This window comes from Megachile rotundata, chromosome 5 (assembly GCF_050947335.1).
Source record: "Megachile rotundata isolate GNS110a chromosome 5, iyMegRotu1, whole genome shotgun sequence".
Classification (NCBI taxonomy): domain Eukaryota; kingdom Metazoa; phylum Arthropoda; class Insecta; order Hymenoptera; family Megachilidae; genus Megachile; species Megachile rotundata.
In genome coordinates this window covers 8966406-8983604 of record NC_134987.1, presented here as the reverse complement: position 1 = coordinate 8983604, position 17199 = coordinate 8966406, and the positions used below count along the sequence as shown (strand labels likewise).

At 37.9% G+C, this 17199-nt stretch overlaps 1 protein-coding gene across 7 annotated transcripts in view; it reads right to left on the bottom strand.

Annotated features, from left to right (window-relative positions):
• Nucleotides 1-17199, bottom strand: part of chinmo (Chronologically inappropriate morphogenesis) — a 78989-nt gene that overhangs the window by 37814 nt on the left and 23976 nt on the right. For all 7 annotated transcript variants that reach the window (XM_076531913.1, XM_076531914.1, XM_076531911.1 and 4 more), the window contains one exon: nt 251-471. In XM_076531913.1, coding sequence (XP_076388028.1) covers nt 251-471 — 221 coding nt within the window. The remainder of the gene's footprint in view (nt 1-250; nt 472-17199) is intronic.

Below are 17199 nucleotides of genomic sequence, written 5' to 3'. Positions count from 1 at the left end.
TAATATTTTCTAATTTTCTACAATGAATCTAAAGCATATGCAGCAATATCGAATAAATCTTCCGTTCGAAAGAACATTGACACGGTCGTTCACCGTACTCCCGTTTATAACAGGAACTACCGGCCATTAATTGTGTCCAAAAATAAAAAAAAAGATGTTCCCCCGAAGAATGCAAAGTACGCGGTGCGCGTTCGAACACGTGACTACTATTTAGGGCAATTATTTTCGAGAGATGGAATAAGTCGCATACTTGAAGGCATTCGGCTGCTTTGAGGAAAGAGCTGAGGGATTCCTGGGACACGTGTACCTCTCCACGGTACATGAATTCGAGAAGGGACGCCATATTGTGGGCACTCGTCCCGTCGAGAATAACGATCAGTCCCGCGGGAGAAGGAGGCATTCCTTCGAACAGCTCTTGAAAGTGCTTGCTGCATGCTGCGAGGATTAACCTATGTGCCTTGAACGTTACTCCTGAAACATATACAAAAATACATATACGTTAGCTTATCTTTACGTTCAAGTATTAAGAAAAACATTTGGAAACATTTCTGAATGGTATGGGAGTTAATTGATATTTTCTTACTTTGTCGATCATTGCACAAATTTAATTCGACATATAAGGTTTGGGGGTATATTTTCTATCCTTTAGGGATATTTAGGGATATGTGAAATTATGGGGAAGAATTTAGGAATATGTGGATCTAGGAATGTGGTGATTCAGAAATATAGCAATCTAATGAAATGGGAATCAAGAGATGTGAGAATTTAGGGATATGGGGATTTGTGGATCTGAGGATGTTGCGATCTGGACACATGGAAGACCTATAGATAGAGGAATCTAGGGATATATGAATACCGTGAGTTAAAGATATAATGATATAGAGCTATGTATCTAAGGATATGTGAAACTAGACATGATTTAAGAATATGTGAATGTAGAGACATGTAGTCACACATATGGACTTAGGTATACATGGCATTAAGAATATCTGGATATAGAGGTATCAGGATGTCCAGGTATTTAGTGACATCCAGGAACATACTGATACTTGATAGTATGAAGATCGGACTCGCAATCCGTGAAATTTTTTATCATCACAAGACAGAATAAAACCGCGAACAAAGGACAACGCCACGAGGATATCCAACAAAGGACGATTACTTAGGCCAGGGTTGTACGCTCGCGTTTTCCAAGAACTACTCGACTTTCGGTACCCGTGCATGTTTCTATTCTCTACTCGTTTTTTCTCACGGCTTTCATGGTGCCCGGGCACCGCGGGAATTTTGGCGTGCAAAGGAAGCGGTGACTGTCGAACCCTTTTTTTTTGTTTTCACCGCCTCATGTTCTCTATTTCCCTCCGCGAGAGAGCATAAAGGAGGCAAAGAGCGCCAGCTTGACGTCCGATGCCCTTTTCTTGCAGCCCGCTGGATATCTAGGCCATCTTCGGACACGATCTTCCGTAATTTACAATTCACGTACGCAAGTGTAACGTGCGCGTAATACGATATCGGAGTTCGTCTAACGAATACGGCGCCGCATAGGTTGTAGAACAAATCCGTGAGGAAAATATTTTTATCATAGTCCCTTGCGAACATCGCTCCGCTTACGCGGCGTAATTCATGCTACAATCCTGGATCAACGAATATTAACCAGGTGCCCGTTCCACCATTTACCTCGTTACTATTATACTCAAAAACTAACTGGGTAATTTTTCATTCGAAAGGGTCACTCGGTGAAAAATAGGAATATACGATGTTAAGCAATATGCAATGTTAAGCAATGTGATGATTCGTTTCTACATTGTTAATATGAATAATATTTATTTCGGAAGGATTGGAAATAGTGGACATATAGAAGAACCATCAGTTGAGAGAGAAAGTTTTTATACCACATCTTGTGCCTAATTAAAATGATACTCCAACACGTGAAGGAGCTCGATGCAGTGAAACGGAAGGATTGGAAAAACAAGGTACAACCTAATACCGATGTAGGAGCACCTGACAAGCCCTAACGACAAACCATGTCACCGTTCGATTATGCACGAACCGAGGAAGATGAGAGGAGACGCAATAACACGATATCCTTCGAATAAGGAAATCAAGAGGAAAAAAAAGGGGAAAGACATGCGAGAACAGCTAGCCAGGTGGCCGAAACCACCTGCCTTTCGGAATGGCTCGCCTAACTAAAGCGTATCGAGTTCTTCGAGGCTGCTTGATATTCGGAAGATTCTTAGAATAAGAAGCAAACCCTGAACCCTTTATAGACCTAACCTCCGATATTCCACGTGCAAGTAAACAGTTCACTAGCTTCTTCAAAATTATCTTTTCGTAACAAGATTTGCGCTCTCGATCTCGTATTTGAGTTTCTTTACTCTCGCAGTTTATGAACAAGCCAGAATTCTTTGATTTTTTGGTATAATTCATTTCAACTTTATCTTCTTCTCTTCATTTTCTCCTTTTTGTTTATTATTTTAATTTTGGGTTCACCTTGATCTTCATTTTCTGCTTCTTCACCATCGTCTTTAAATTCATCTTCGTCTTTTGTACATCGCTTTTTACCTAAATCATGTTCAACCTTGTATTGATCTTTTCCATCATAAGCTCCTTCATTTTTATCGTCTTTTCACTCTTGTTCATTATCTGCACTTTCATCTTCATCATTTCCAACTTCAGTTTCAGCTTCATCTTTCTCATCATACTTTCATCATCTTCATCTGATGACTCTTCATATTGATGTTCACATTCATATTCATATTCATATCCACATTTATATTCATATTCCTCTTCATCTTAATCATTACCTTCATCACCTACATCATGTCCACTTCAGACCGATTACAAAAATTTGATAAATGAATTATGAAGAAAATTTCATTTTCATCCGGGAAGATTAAATTTCTTATCCGATACGTTGCATGAGAAGTCGAAGATTTGCAACCTGCCAAATATAGCATCCTATGAATGGTTACAGGTATCGCGGGCCAAATATACATACATCCTAGATGTGTGGTGTGCAGGGGCCAACGACCCAGTCGCGTGTGCGTGTGTGGGCGTTTTGCGTACCGTGTTCGCGGCTTATGCCACCGCTGATGCCAACAGCTCATAACCAAGACCCGGAAACATGTGCCTGGAATTCTCGCATCCTTTGTGTGGATCGACGCAGCGAAAATAGTACGCGAATGTGTTTTCGTCTAGCTATTTTCCGAAACCAGAGCTACCCGTAATAACCGCGCTTTTCTCGACCGAAACCAGATTCTTTTTGTCTCGAGCATTATAGTCATGATTGTGGGAGGATCTGAGGTGATAGCAATTATTAATTTTGATCATATATTATTCTTCTATCAAATTTCCATATCTTGAATTTTTCAAATTATTAGTATTATTACAAACATTTTTATATTGCTGAAGTTTAGAAATTTTACCATTCAGACTTTGAAGATTGTAGTTTCATTCATACAACTCCACATTTACGTTCCCTAATTTAAAAGTTTTTTTAAATTTCCAAATCTTGCAATTGTAGAATCCTCAGTATCCCAAGCTTCAAAATATCGACTTCGTAATCTTCCCTCCGTAAAAATAAAAATGAACAAATTCCAAAAGCTGCTGAATTTTCCAACAGCCAAAGATCGACGAAGCGTAATACGATTATTGCGTTATCAATAGTTGTCACAACGATTGAAAGGAACAAGGGAACAATGATAAAGTAAATAGACGTAGACAATCGTCGACAGAATCCGCTTAATGAAATCCATTAGCCGGAGAATGAGAAATTAATTCACGTCTATAGCCTTCTGGTCGAAGAAACTTGCAAAATAACACGCGCGCAGTTACGCAACGGAGCAATGCACTCTTCGCGGGCAATCTATTCATACTCCAAGGCCAGCTGGTAAACAGTTTTATGGGCTAGGGTTTTTCGGTTTCCTACGATGGTCATCGTTTCCTCTTCTATCGTACGCGATCTTTCTATTACTCCGCGCACGTCTAACGTTGCTGTACGAACCCGGAAGCGGCATAAATTAAATTTCATTCCTGTTATGCCGAAAATGACACCGATTCTTATCGGGACATTGATTCACCTTGCGTCGAAAACATGTGCTTTCAAAAACACCGCCAAAGTTGCATACCGAGTAGCGGATTTCGACACGTCCCATGTGCGAGTGCTTGTTTTGTAATAATTTGAAGTTGGAAATACTGTGTCTGCAAAGTGTTACGAAGTTTTCAAACTATGTACGATAGAGTTAACGGAGATAAGGTGAAGAACGATAGTGTCACGAAAATAAAATGAGAGTACACTGCATGACATGTTCACATTTTAACCAACATCAATTCCACAAGGTTGTTATAATATTATGTGTATATTTTCACGAAGATAAAACTGCAATTTTTTATCGGAAATTTTATCTAATTGAGAGTTTTTATCATGACATGAAATTGTCATTTATTTATAATCGAAAGATTAATCTGTTCCGAAGTTGTGTTTCGAAAGTTGTCCTATTAGTTAAGGTGTTAAATGTTAGAAAATACGCGAACAAATCTCCGGCTTACATCGTGTGATAACGATGACTACAAACGTTATCTTACGGTTCTTAGACGTGGTAACATTAGACAAAGCAGTATAACTGTAACTGTGAAAACAGTTCATAATTCAAACGCGGAACGCTGTTAATTTACACTGTCAACGTTTAAATTATCTCGATCAATCCTACTCTACCTCTACGTGGAAGCAATGGAATCAAAAGGAAACGTTTACATTCCTGTTAGCTGCTACGGAGCAATTCCATTCACCAATGATTAGTTGCTCCAAACAATTACGTGCCTCTTCGAGCACGTAAGATCGTTAAAATAAATTCTTTCCGTAAGATTCAATTTTTAGCTTCAAATGACATGCTAAACTTATATTTGGCTAATCTAAAATTATCATATTATAAGGAGAATTATCGCGTTTTTAATAAAGTCGATGTTTCGAGTACACGTGGTTACTTTATCAGGAAATCTGTAATTAAGAGCGATGAGGTGTGTAAATAAATAAGAAGTACTACAATTAATTTTCGAGGAGAATACCTAGAATTTACAAGGAATTGATATGTTACAAAACTTTATAAATTGCAATAATATTTTTGCACCTTCATGTACATATGTATATGTACCTTCATGTACAAAATTTTTCAAAAAATGATATAGCTTCTTCTGTTATACTTAAAACATCTCATTAGGATATGAACAATCTTAAAAATAATAAATAAAATATTTAACTAGATACTGAAGATCCTCAATAAATAAAATACTTGACCAGACACGTCACAAATAAAAATCCTAACCAGATCAGATACTTATGATCAATACTAATTAGATCAATACTTATTATAGTAGCAATACTTGATCAGATACTTATCAGATAGAAATTTTAACAGATCCTTAGTAAATAAAATACGAAACTAGATACTCAGTAAACAAGATCCAGGTACATAAAATAATATCACCTAGAATATATAGTTAATCAAATATCTTGAGGAGCAGTGATGAGCTGAAGGTTAGGTAACCAAGAAGGTACAATAAGCAACCCCCTGCATCAAAAGACAAAAGCATCCACCTAGCACGTGCATGTTCCGTAGCTTTGTTCACTATCGATCGTACATCGGTGATACGCAGTTGAAATCGTTCTAAACCCGGTCGCAAGATAAGGAGAGCGATTCTAGCGAAACGGGCACGGTGTAACGACAAAGAAAGGAGCCAAGGGGGCGAAAACGACGGTCAATGGCCTGACAAGGTCGACGATGCAAAGTGCGAGGAGCTGGTTCCCCTCCGTAGCTGAATTTTGCTGCCAGATTCCTACGGGCACACACGCGGTGCGATCAACACATTGCACGCGCGTGCTAGAGCTCGTTTTAGAGCTCTCGAGCGGGCCAATCGGCACGGTCGGCTTCCTTTGGTTCCGGCCAATGGCCGCGTGGGACCAAGGTCGAGCAGTTCGCACATGTTCTCTCTGTTACATACGCGTACGTACGCTGCACGATGACAATCATTGAGCACATACTCGCCGAGCAGAAAGAGAGAGAAACGGAGGAAAATGGTGGGGCGGTGGCCGTGAGCTTTGAAACTTTGTCGCGCGGCCGAAAAATTTTGATCACGTGTACTTGCAATCGCACGTGGCTGCACGTGGACCCTTCGGACAAAATCCCTTTACTTTGGAACACTTGGGATGTCTTGGTATGACGGATTCTTCTGTCGCTTCATATATTGTTATGTACAATTTGGAGTCACCGGTGGGGTTTCTATATTCACCAAAGTTCCTGACTTAATTAATTTTATATAACTGAAGTATCGATGATGATTCTGACTGAAATAGCGTGATTCCCTTACAGGTTGACTGGTCGAATTATAATATAATTGCAAATGGAGGAATACCGACTAGATTGAATTATTTGTTAGTATCGATGATGATTCTGACTGAAGTAGTGTGATTCCCTTACAGGTTGACTGGTCGAATTATAATATAATTGCAAATGGAGGAATACCGACTAGATTGAATTATTTGTTAGTATCGATGATGATTCTGACTGAAGTAATGTGATTTCCTTATAGGTTGACTGGTCGAATTGTAATATAATTGCAAATGGAGGACTAGATTGAATTATTTGTTATATTATCATATTAGGTTATTGTTTTACAAAGTTGTGATACTTTGAATTCTGTTTGCAGTGCGGCAGTTATCGCGTTAAGATTTAACTGTTCAAGCCTAATAAAATCAACTATTAGATACCGATAAGAATTCGTACGGTTTTCGTGTCATAGATAAACCAAAATTTATTACTTCATCACTGCGGCATAGATAAACCAGCGCTGCGTATATTCACAACAAAAAGTAGTTAAAGTGTTTATGAATTACGAAATTCCTAGACTTCTATACTTCTCTAATATTCGTGTGCTATAATTGTATAATTACATTACTAGCTTCTTTCGTTATAATATTCTTAAAAGGCATGGAAGTTCAGATAGTTAGGTGTCTAAATTATTAGCTGTTGGATTTCAATATCTGTAGAGTCTTAGGACCTGTGGATATATACTTAGTAACTCTAGATTATGATAGTTGTAGGAACCTGGAATCCTAGATTTGAGATCATAGTATGTGAAGATTGCAATATTCTATGAGCTTAATGAACCGAGGTCCTAATATTCATGTTCCAAAGTCCCAAGACTCCCAAATCCTAACACACCGTAACCTAGACATCTTCAGATCCCATCCCCAAATCTCTATATTTCCAAATCTCAATATTCCCAAATCCCAACATTTCCAAATTCCAACACCCCCAAATTCCAATATCTCTAGATCTCAAAATTCTCTGATCTCAACGTTCCTAAATTCTAATATTTTCCAATCTCAATATCCCCAAATTCCAACACCCCCCAATCCTAACATCCCCAAATTTCAGCTCCTCCAATTTCCAACATCCCCAAATCCCAACACTCTTAAATTCCAATATCTCTAGATCCCAAAATCCTCTGATCTCAACGTCCTTAAATTCTAATATTTTCCAATCTCAACATTTCCAAATTCCAACACCCCAAAATTCTAACATCCCCAAATTCCAACATCCCCAAATTCCAACACTCCCAAATTCCAATATCTCTAGATCTCAAAATTCTCTGATCTCAACGTTTCTAAATTCTAATATTTTCCAATCTCAATATCCCCAAATTCCAACACCCCCCAATCCTAACATCCCTAAATTCCAGCTCCTCCAAATTCCAACATCCCCAAATCCCAACACTCCCAAATTCCAATATCCCTAGATCCCAAAATCCTCTGATCTCAACGTCCTTAAATTCTAATATTTTCCAATCTCAATATCTCCAAATTCCAACACCCCCCAATCCCATCATCTTCAAATTCCAGCACCTCCAAATTTCAACATCTCCAAATTCTAATATTCCTAGATCCCAAAATCCTCTGATCTCAACATCCCTAGATATTCATCTAATATTTTCCAACCCCAATATCCTAGTACAAACAACTATCAACAGAACCAAAAACCGAAACTTCCAGTAAAGTCTCAGAAGACAGACATCGCGATAATTCTCCCCCACATACTCGGTCGCTAAACAAGAGGAAAACATGGAAAGAAGTATCGAGCGCAAAATTGCTACGTTTTGTGTCTGTATACAGAGAGAGAGAGAAAGAGATATCGCAGCTTCGTGGTTATATTTACAACGCGTTGCGTCTGTTCCAACAAAGCCCATAAATGCACGCACGAGCCTGCTAAGCTAACGAGTTGTGTAATCGTGTCATTGACCCACTTAGTCGTTTAATGATTAACTCTCGATTCGAGAAAATTATCAGTACGTGGGCACCTGCATTCGTGTACAATTTACACGCATGTACGAATATATTAATTTCTCCTTTTCGTACATTTGTACATACAAACGCGCCGCTATCTGGCTAGAGCGCATAATATTATCGATCCACGTTCGATACCACATGGTATTTAATACCTTTAGTAATCTGATAACGAACAGCACCGCTATCAACATCGTAGCGTTTCGCAACTCTGCGTTTGCCTTGTAATACTAACGAATACCAGGCCTTGAAATCGCTTCTAGTTCCACGCGTTTCACGCTCGTTTTTCCATTCTCGATGCTGAATCGATTACGATCGAACTGATACCGAAACGGACTCTTCTTGTCGGAGAACAAACAATTAAACGCTACATTTGTACCGACTACCTATTACGAATAAGATCATATTTTTTACCAATTTACAAGTGTAACATTGTTGCATATCACTGACATCCAATTTAGTACCAATTATCACATTTAAATATACCAGATATCGCTGTAATATACTCGGTTATCGTTCACGGTCCTGAATTTATCATTCAAAGTTTTATTTTGAATTTAATGCAGAATTTAATGTAGATCGAATTCTTAAATGGTATCGTGTAAGAAATTTCGAAACGTCTGATTAACATAAAGGAATCAACCGTATCAACCAAAATAAAGCTCCAAATTTAACAAATTTTGTCACACAAACTTTCCATTAATACCAATTATAAAATGGCTGCTTAGCAGTTACATCAATTAATGGATTCCTGTGAAGATATTCCTGGAATAAAGATACAGCGAAGGTTGCTGGAATATTTAGAGAAAGTATACCTGATGAACACGTTATGTGACGATAGTTAGGCTAACACCTATTAACGATACCTCTAATCAATTCCTATTAGACTTCGTGTATTTTATATCGTCATTTCCTTGAAAATTCAAGCTTTAATTCGATGTGCTACAAGATGTTTTATGATACTTTTATGTCATCGGGCTGTGTCAAACTTCATAAATTTCATTATACAGAAACCTAGGATAGAATAACTGAGTGGTGCTCAAGTTTGTTGCGATTGATCAGCCATTTTTTGAGATGTGGTTACTGATGCGGACTGAGTTGCTCTTCAAACTATAATAGTCATTTATAGTCACATAGTTGATATAGTTATAACTGTTATATATACATAGTCACATAGTTAATGTGGTCGTATGATGATGATCATGTGTGGTGACATATGTGGAGTCATAATATGATAGTCATATGTGGTCATATAGTTAAAACAGCCATGTTATAAGCAGGCATATATGGTCACATAGTTAATGTAGTCATAAGATGACGATCATGTGTGATGTCATATGTGGAGTTATAATATGATAGTCATATGTGGTCACATAGTTAACAAGCCATATTATAAGCAGCCATACATGTTCACATAGTTAATGTGGTCATATGATGATGACCATATGTGGTGACATATGTGGAGTCATAATATGATAGTCATATGTGGTCATATAGTTAACAAGCCATATTATAAGCAGTCATACATGGTCACATAGTTAATGTAGTCATATGATGATGATCATGTGTAGTGTCATATGTGGAGTCATAATATGATAGTCATATGTGGTCACATAGTTAACAAGCCATATTGTAAGCAGTCATACATGGTCACATTGTTAACAAGCCATATTATAAGCAGCCATACATGTTCACATAGTTAATGTGGTCATATGATGATGACCATATGTGGTGACATATGTGGAGTCACAGTATGATAGTCATATGTGGTCACATAGTTAACAAGCCATATTATAAGCAGCCATACATGTTCACATAGTTAATGTGGTCATATGATGATGACCATATGTGGTGACATATGTGGAGTCATAATATGATAGTCATATGTGGTCACATAATTAACTAGCCATATTATAAGTAGTCATATATGATCACATAGTTAACATAGACATATTATGATCAGACACGATCACATCATTAATGTAGAGTCATATGTAGCCACATAGTTAACACATCCATGTATAGTCACGCAGTTAATATAGTCATATGTGGACACATAGTCAATACAGTCATATGTGGACACATAGTCAATATAGTCATATCATAACCAGTCATATACTCATGTTTTAACAGTCATCTTATACAATATAATAGTTGTATATCAAGATGGTTGTAGAACAATACAGTCAGTGATTCAGGAAACAATTTCGCGATACCTTTACGACAGCAACCTACGTCAGGCCGTTTATCCTTCATTTGATATGCAATAATCTAAGAACAATGACACAGATCATTTCACAAACTATCCAGTGAGCTGAATGATTAATCATATTTTTCTCGAGAGGCGCAAGGTTAACGAGAGAAACTGGCAAGCATATTTTGCATTGAGCCCGTCCAAAAATGAGTCCACGTTGTTCCGGTTAAACTTCTAACTCTTCTAACTCAGCATCGTGACCAGGTAATTGCGAGGTTACGGTACTTTTTTATGACGTTACGATATTCCACGAATTGTCTTTCAAAATCGCGCGATGCTAGAACGTTTCTGGTTATGGACGTCACGTTTCTAACAGAAATGGCAGCTGGCAAAGGAGGGCCTCGTAACCGGACCGAGAAACCTTCGAATAGCGCGAACAGCAAATAGATCAACCGAACAATCTCGAAATAAAGTCCGGCTCTCGTATTTCACCTATTACGATCAGGGCTGGATTATGCAAGCCATAAGGACGCCGAGGCACCTTCGACGAATTTATCGGTTCTCAGAAAAAGTATGACATGCCCATCAAATTTTTTATTAGCTTTCAGGGCTCACACGAAAATATTGATTTCTCCAAGTACGTGTCAATGGCTTTTAGCTCTGGAGGTATTAAGTTATAAACTTTTATCGGTACTTTCAAGAATATAGAAATCGTGGATGGTCAAGAAGGAGATGGTACATGTGTTCTATCGATACGAGTCATATTTATATTTTTTTCATTTCTTTTACACTTATATTCTGATTTTTTCTGGTCCTTTAATGCAACACTTCTACCGAAAGCCGAAGAACACCTTGTTCCTTCCGTATCTGTCGAAACAGTTATTAATTTAATTCGACGGAGAGATAAAGGGAACTGGTTAATTAGAGACATAGGAGGAAGCGAGAAAAAAGTATTTACGGTGTTTGCCGAATCAGTCGCACGATATTCGAACCCGAATTGGTGAGAGGAATACGGTGTCAATGGCCGGCATCCTGTTGCATCAGAAGAATAACCTTGACTCTAAGAAGTATACTTTGCTTGACTGAGTTCACGAGTTTACGAGTCAAGTACGTTCACTCCCCATTTCTCGGTCATCCCCCTTATATCGGTCATGCATCGAGTTTCTTGAACTGTCTTTGTGCTTCACTTTACCATTACTATTTCTTTTACTAAATACCTTTTTACATTCACTCCTTTCAATCACTTTACTTATTTTAATCTTGGCTCTGCTTAAAAATTGGTTCCTTTATAATTTGCATATTTATATTTATAAAAATGTTTGATCTTAACTTTCCTTAGAAATAATTGATACAGTTATTTTCTTTTTATTTTGACCCAAATTTTTCTTAAAAATAATTGGTACAGTTATGACTCGTGCATCCACAATTCCAAAAATATCAATTTTAAGATACTTTGTAATAACCAGTTTCAGTGTTGAATTTTTGATGCGAACAAGCTTAGATTCTTGTCGCGAATAAAAGTAGTAAAGAAGACTCCTTTTACATTTTTGAGTCGTCGTTGGAAATTCAAATAACGGAAGTGTACCTGTGCTCGATCCTTCCCCTTATCGACTAGATAACGCGTATGACATTTTATTTACGCGTGCGGCTGGAGGCCGAATCCCGTTCACGTTACGATCAATGAACGATAACTTGAACCGTACAAACTGCTTCGATTTTGCATGAATTACCGGAAACTGTACTATTTTATTTTCGGGTCGACAAAATAGACAGTCATGACTCTTCAATATTTGTGATGATAATTTATTTAGTCCAACGAACTATGCAATTTTTATTGAAAGTTAATGGAATGTTTATGTAGTTGTTTTCGCTGAATTCCGAGCTGTAAATTGATATGCTGTAACTACTATTGTGTAGTACTTTCATGTCATGAAATTGTGTTAGACTTTCTACGTTTCGAAATCCGCCATTTGATATGCAACAACTTAAGTAGAATAGGCTTATTACATACGTCTGTTTCTACTTCGTTGCAATACACGCGTTCATCAAATGAAGCAACAGGTCCTTAAATATGAAGTTTACAAATTTATCAAATGTTCAAACTTTGAAATTTACCTTTTTCAACTTTTAAATTTAGAAATACCAAATTTTTCAGTCTACAAACTTACACATTTACAAAGTATAAAATTTGCAAATCTGTAATTGTAATACAAATTTGTAAATCCACGAAGAAGAAGATTTACAAGTACACTCCGTTATCTTTCAACACCGAATTAGATCATGCTCATAACATCCCGTCACCCGTCACGAAACTAAGATATAACCTGACGGAATGCTTTATGAACGGTGTGAAATGTAATATTTCACAACGTACAGGATACGATTGATAATTAGTTGCTGTGCATGTAAATACCCGACGTCTACCACGCATCTGTGTGTTTCCGTGCTGGCCTGCGTTGCAACACACAAAAGTGTTGAGCTACTGACACGACCTAATTTCCTGCTTGTGCCCGACCCTTTTCGTTCACCCAGATATCGTCCACTCGGAAACTGTGTCTCTAACCATACTTTTATCACGTTGCACCGAACACGGTGACCTACTGAACACGATTGATCTCGATAAATAATCGTCACGTATCTATTTTACCTCCTGAAGCCTCCTAACGTTTGAACAAATTAAAATCTATGTTTCATACTATTTTACAGAATAAATTTACTTTCAAATATTCTGAATTTTTTATATGAAGATCTTTTTTTTATTCCTGAGTTATTTTGTCAAGTTTGTAATTTTATTATCAGGCTAACAATATATAATTTTTTTTGAAACGTTCAGAAATAAGTTCATTCTCGACTATGTATAATATTAATATTATTACATAAATTTCATTGTTAAATTGTATTAAAGTACCGATATTATTAAATGTAACAAATAGTGTAATAAACAGTATATAATATTTTGTATAAATAATATATTATATGTGTCATGGGTTACGTATATTAATTACAGATTTTCGACATAAGTTTGCTTATTTCCAATGAACATAATTATAATACAAACTTGCATAATATATTTATTTCAACGTTGAATTTATTAAAAGCACGAAGTTATAAAAAATATGATAGGTCTTGAATGGTCGGTATAAATACGTGGCGCATAAAGTGTGTAAGTGGACGTCGATATCGATTCAGTGTCGGTAGTTGCATAACGCACGAAGGCGAAAGATAACGAGTACATAAATCTTTCGCCGTAAGAAATTGTGTCGCGCACCGAGTCGGAACACGTGTATGCGCGATACGAAAATATTCGAGGCAAAAATCGGGGAAAAAAGCGAATTACGCTTTTTACACGTCACGAATGGAAAATCGCGTGCGTTATCGGCGCACGAGAAAGCGTGCTCTCGCGGATGCGAGCGCGCGCACACGCGCGACTGTGTTCAGTTGTGTGTGCGTAAACGTTACACAAGATTAAACCGAGTGTGCAAGCGACACGTGGAACGTTAGACTAGAAATATTCGTATACCGTTTGCTGGCATTCGAACGGAACTATCCCGGACACTGTTCCCAGATGCGAAAGACGGTTTCGTGTCCGCTTGACAAATTCATTCTTACGACCCAAATATTCAGCTAATAAACTTTCTGCGAACCGATTAAATTAGCAGAAGAGACAGAAAATTTTTTTAACTGATTGTATGAATCTTAGATAAACAATTAGCACCATTTAACTACTATTGAACATATTTCATTATTCTACTACTTTATTGCACTTTCTAGTGGTGCAATGTTTTATTACAGCAAAACATTAAAACAACAGATGTAACGAAATAATAAAATAGTAAAATAAAATGTTCACAAAAATATCTATCTTTCAAAAAATACATACAAACACTCTCCCCCTAACTCCAATCTAAGTCACCAGGACATTAAAATAATAAGACACTCCATTGTTCCAATTTAATTTCTGAAGCCTTAGAAATCACGTCACCTAATCATACACCCACAATCATCTATTATAGAAAACTAGAACAAGAAGTCAGCGTATTCATACACCCCTCCTAAAAATAGCTATTATCTGTTGTTAAAAAAATCCACATCACATACACCGATGCAATATTTTATAAGTAATCGAAGCAGCCTAATTCCTCAAGGTAAGAATAAATCATTGAAGCTATTTAAAACGTTCTAACTTTCATAGAAGATTCCTGCACGAAGTCGCTTGCAAGCATAGAAGATACATCATACATGGCGTCCCACGCACATATACCCACACACACAGCCACGCGTACACAATCGTGCTCTGCGTGCCAGTGCGTATACCACGTGCCGACATGGTCGAGCAGTGTGCATCACCTATACGGTTCGAGAAGACCGTGAAGAAGACTGTTAGATCTAACTGTAACCCAGGCCTACTTTCGGCTTCCTTTGGGCCTTCAAACGATTACGTACATACATACATATATTCCCCGGTTGCGTATGGTGGTAGGATCGTGCCAGCGTACGCACATCCACACACGTACTACGTTCACGAAAGCGCACGTTGCTCAACCATGATTCTCTTTGGAGCTATGCGTTACCCGGTCTCCCTCTATTTCCTACCAAACTCCGTCGTCCTTGAACCCTTCCCACTTACCGACCTTCCTTTTACGTTCTCACCCTCTAACGTTCACGAAAAGAAAGACCACTCTCCACCGGCGACAAAGCATCGTGTTACTCTCCCTGTTTCTCGCCCATCGGTTGCTTCTCGTCGACTTTCGCTCTTCCGAAATGAACCACGGCCTTCGGTATTTCGGCAGAGCTGGGAAACGAAAGGCTAGGAAACTTTTCCTTTCCCTTCGCCAAACAAATTGTTCCAACGATGGATTTCGTGAAATCAGGACACGCGTGATAGACGTGTGCGTGTGTGTGTGTCTCGCCTTGGAGAAAGCGTTAGAAGGAGGATCGTGTTGGCGAGGAAACGGTGCTCTCGAGGTTAAAAGTGGGAGAGCAACTTTTTGGGAAGGCTCGTTGCACGCGCGAACCGCCAAATTCGTATCACGTCCGTAGAAACATAAGAGAGTAGCGTTTCGGAAGTGTCCTCTTCTGATGCTCCTTCTCGGGGGCCACCGAGGGTTATCGCGAATCGCGTGGTGGACTTTAGATATCTAACGTCGTGACACGAAGGCCATCGACGAGTTGCATGCCACGAATAAAATACTCTTTGTCCCATAGCAGGATATAAAACCTGCAAGGTCTATGACCATTGAAACCCATCGAATTAAATGAATCAACTAGTTATTAAACGATAGGCGAAGGTGCAGTACTTGACGTGCACTTAACTGACGTTCACTCATTATCACTGAACGACAACCAATTTCTCCGTTCCAAAATCTCTCCCCATATTGAACTTTCTAATTTTAAAATCTCTAAACCTAAACATCTATGAATTTGATCTATTAAAAACTTTGTTGAACCACCTGAACAGTAAACCTGTTAAATGTTCGAGTAGAATCGATACTTTAATTATTTATAACACGTATTCGATAGATGAAAGACCAGGAAACTATTCATCAGGTTCGATCGATGCAGTCAAGCTTTCGAGAGTGTTAGAGAGAAAAAAAGCAGCTCGATGGCACGTGGTCGATCAGCTAACCAATTAAGCGAGCAGCTTTACGGTCTTCGCAAGCGATAGTGATTAATCGGTCGATCCAGTCGTTCACAACTTTCTCTACAGTGCACTTAACGGGACGCCTGTTAGCCGTCTCTAAATCGAACTGACACGAATATCTGACGAGACAGCATTCATCGATTCATAACGGTACTGCAACATAGCTGCAGTGAAAGATGCCAGTGACGTGAGATCACAAAAAATGATGGCTTACTTTGCTATAAGCAATAACAAAATTCAAGTAGCGTCTTTTCACTCGTAACTCGTAACTCGCAAACTCAGAGATTAGAAACAAGTTTGTTTCTTTAGAAAAAATTAGATTCTTCTGCAATTTTTTTTATTAAAATCTGTTGATTTTTAGCTGGTGGCTCATTCGAAGGGAGGAGAGAATGCTATCAATTTGCGTTAGAATGCAATAATATTAATAAATTATCCACCGATCGCAAAGTAAGAAAACAGAAGACTTCAAAATTATGCCTCGAAAGTTGCACATTCTTGTTTATTCAATGTGACTGATAACGGAACAGCTATCTGGTCCCGCATGTTGCGGTATAGTAGCGTTATCAGCTTTGCTGATAAATCACACAAAATTTTATTAACGTCGTAATCGGTAGAGTCTCGACAATTTTCGCTTGCCGAGTGAATCGTTATATTACTTGTTGCACATTGTAAACATTTTTGAAGATTTCTTTCGGGACATTTGATGCATCTTCATTCAATGTTTGGGTGCCAGATTAATATATCGTCAGTGCACATTTCTACATTCCTACATTTACATATTTATATACTGCTGAATTTCTAAATGACTAAATGTTTAGAATTTTGGATGTCTAAATTGTTATTGTTGATCGGCTTACCTAAACCAAAGACGTCTGAACTGAACGAATTTACAAAAATGTGATGGCACTAAAAATATCCACACTTAAAATATCTTTTTGAAATATAGCAAAAAGTACATGGATCATTATATTACATTACACCCAAAAATTGAGCCTATCACCGAAGGGGTTTCACAAAGATATTACAAAT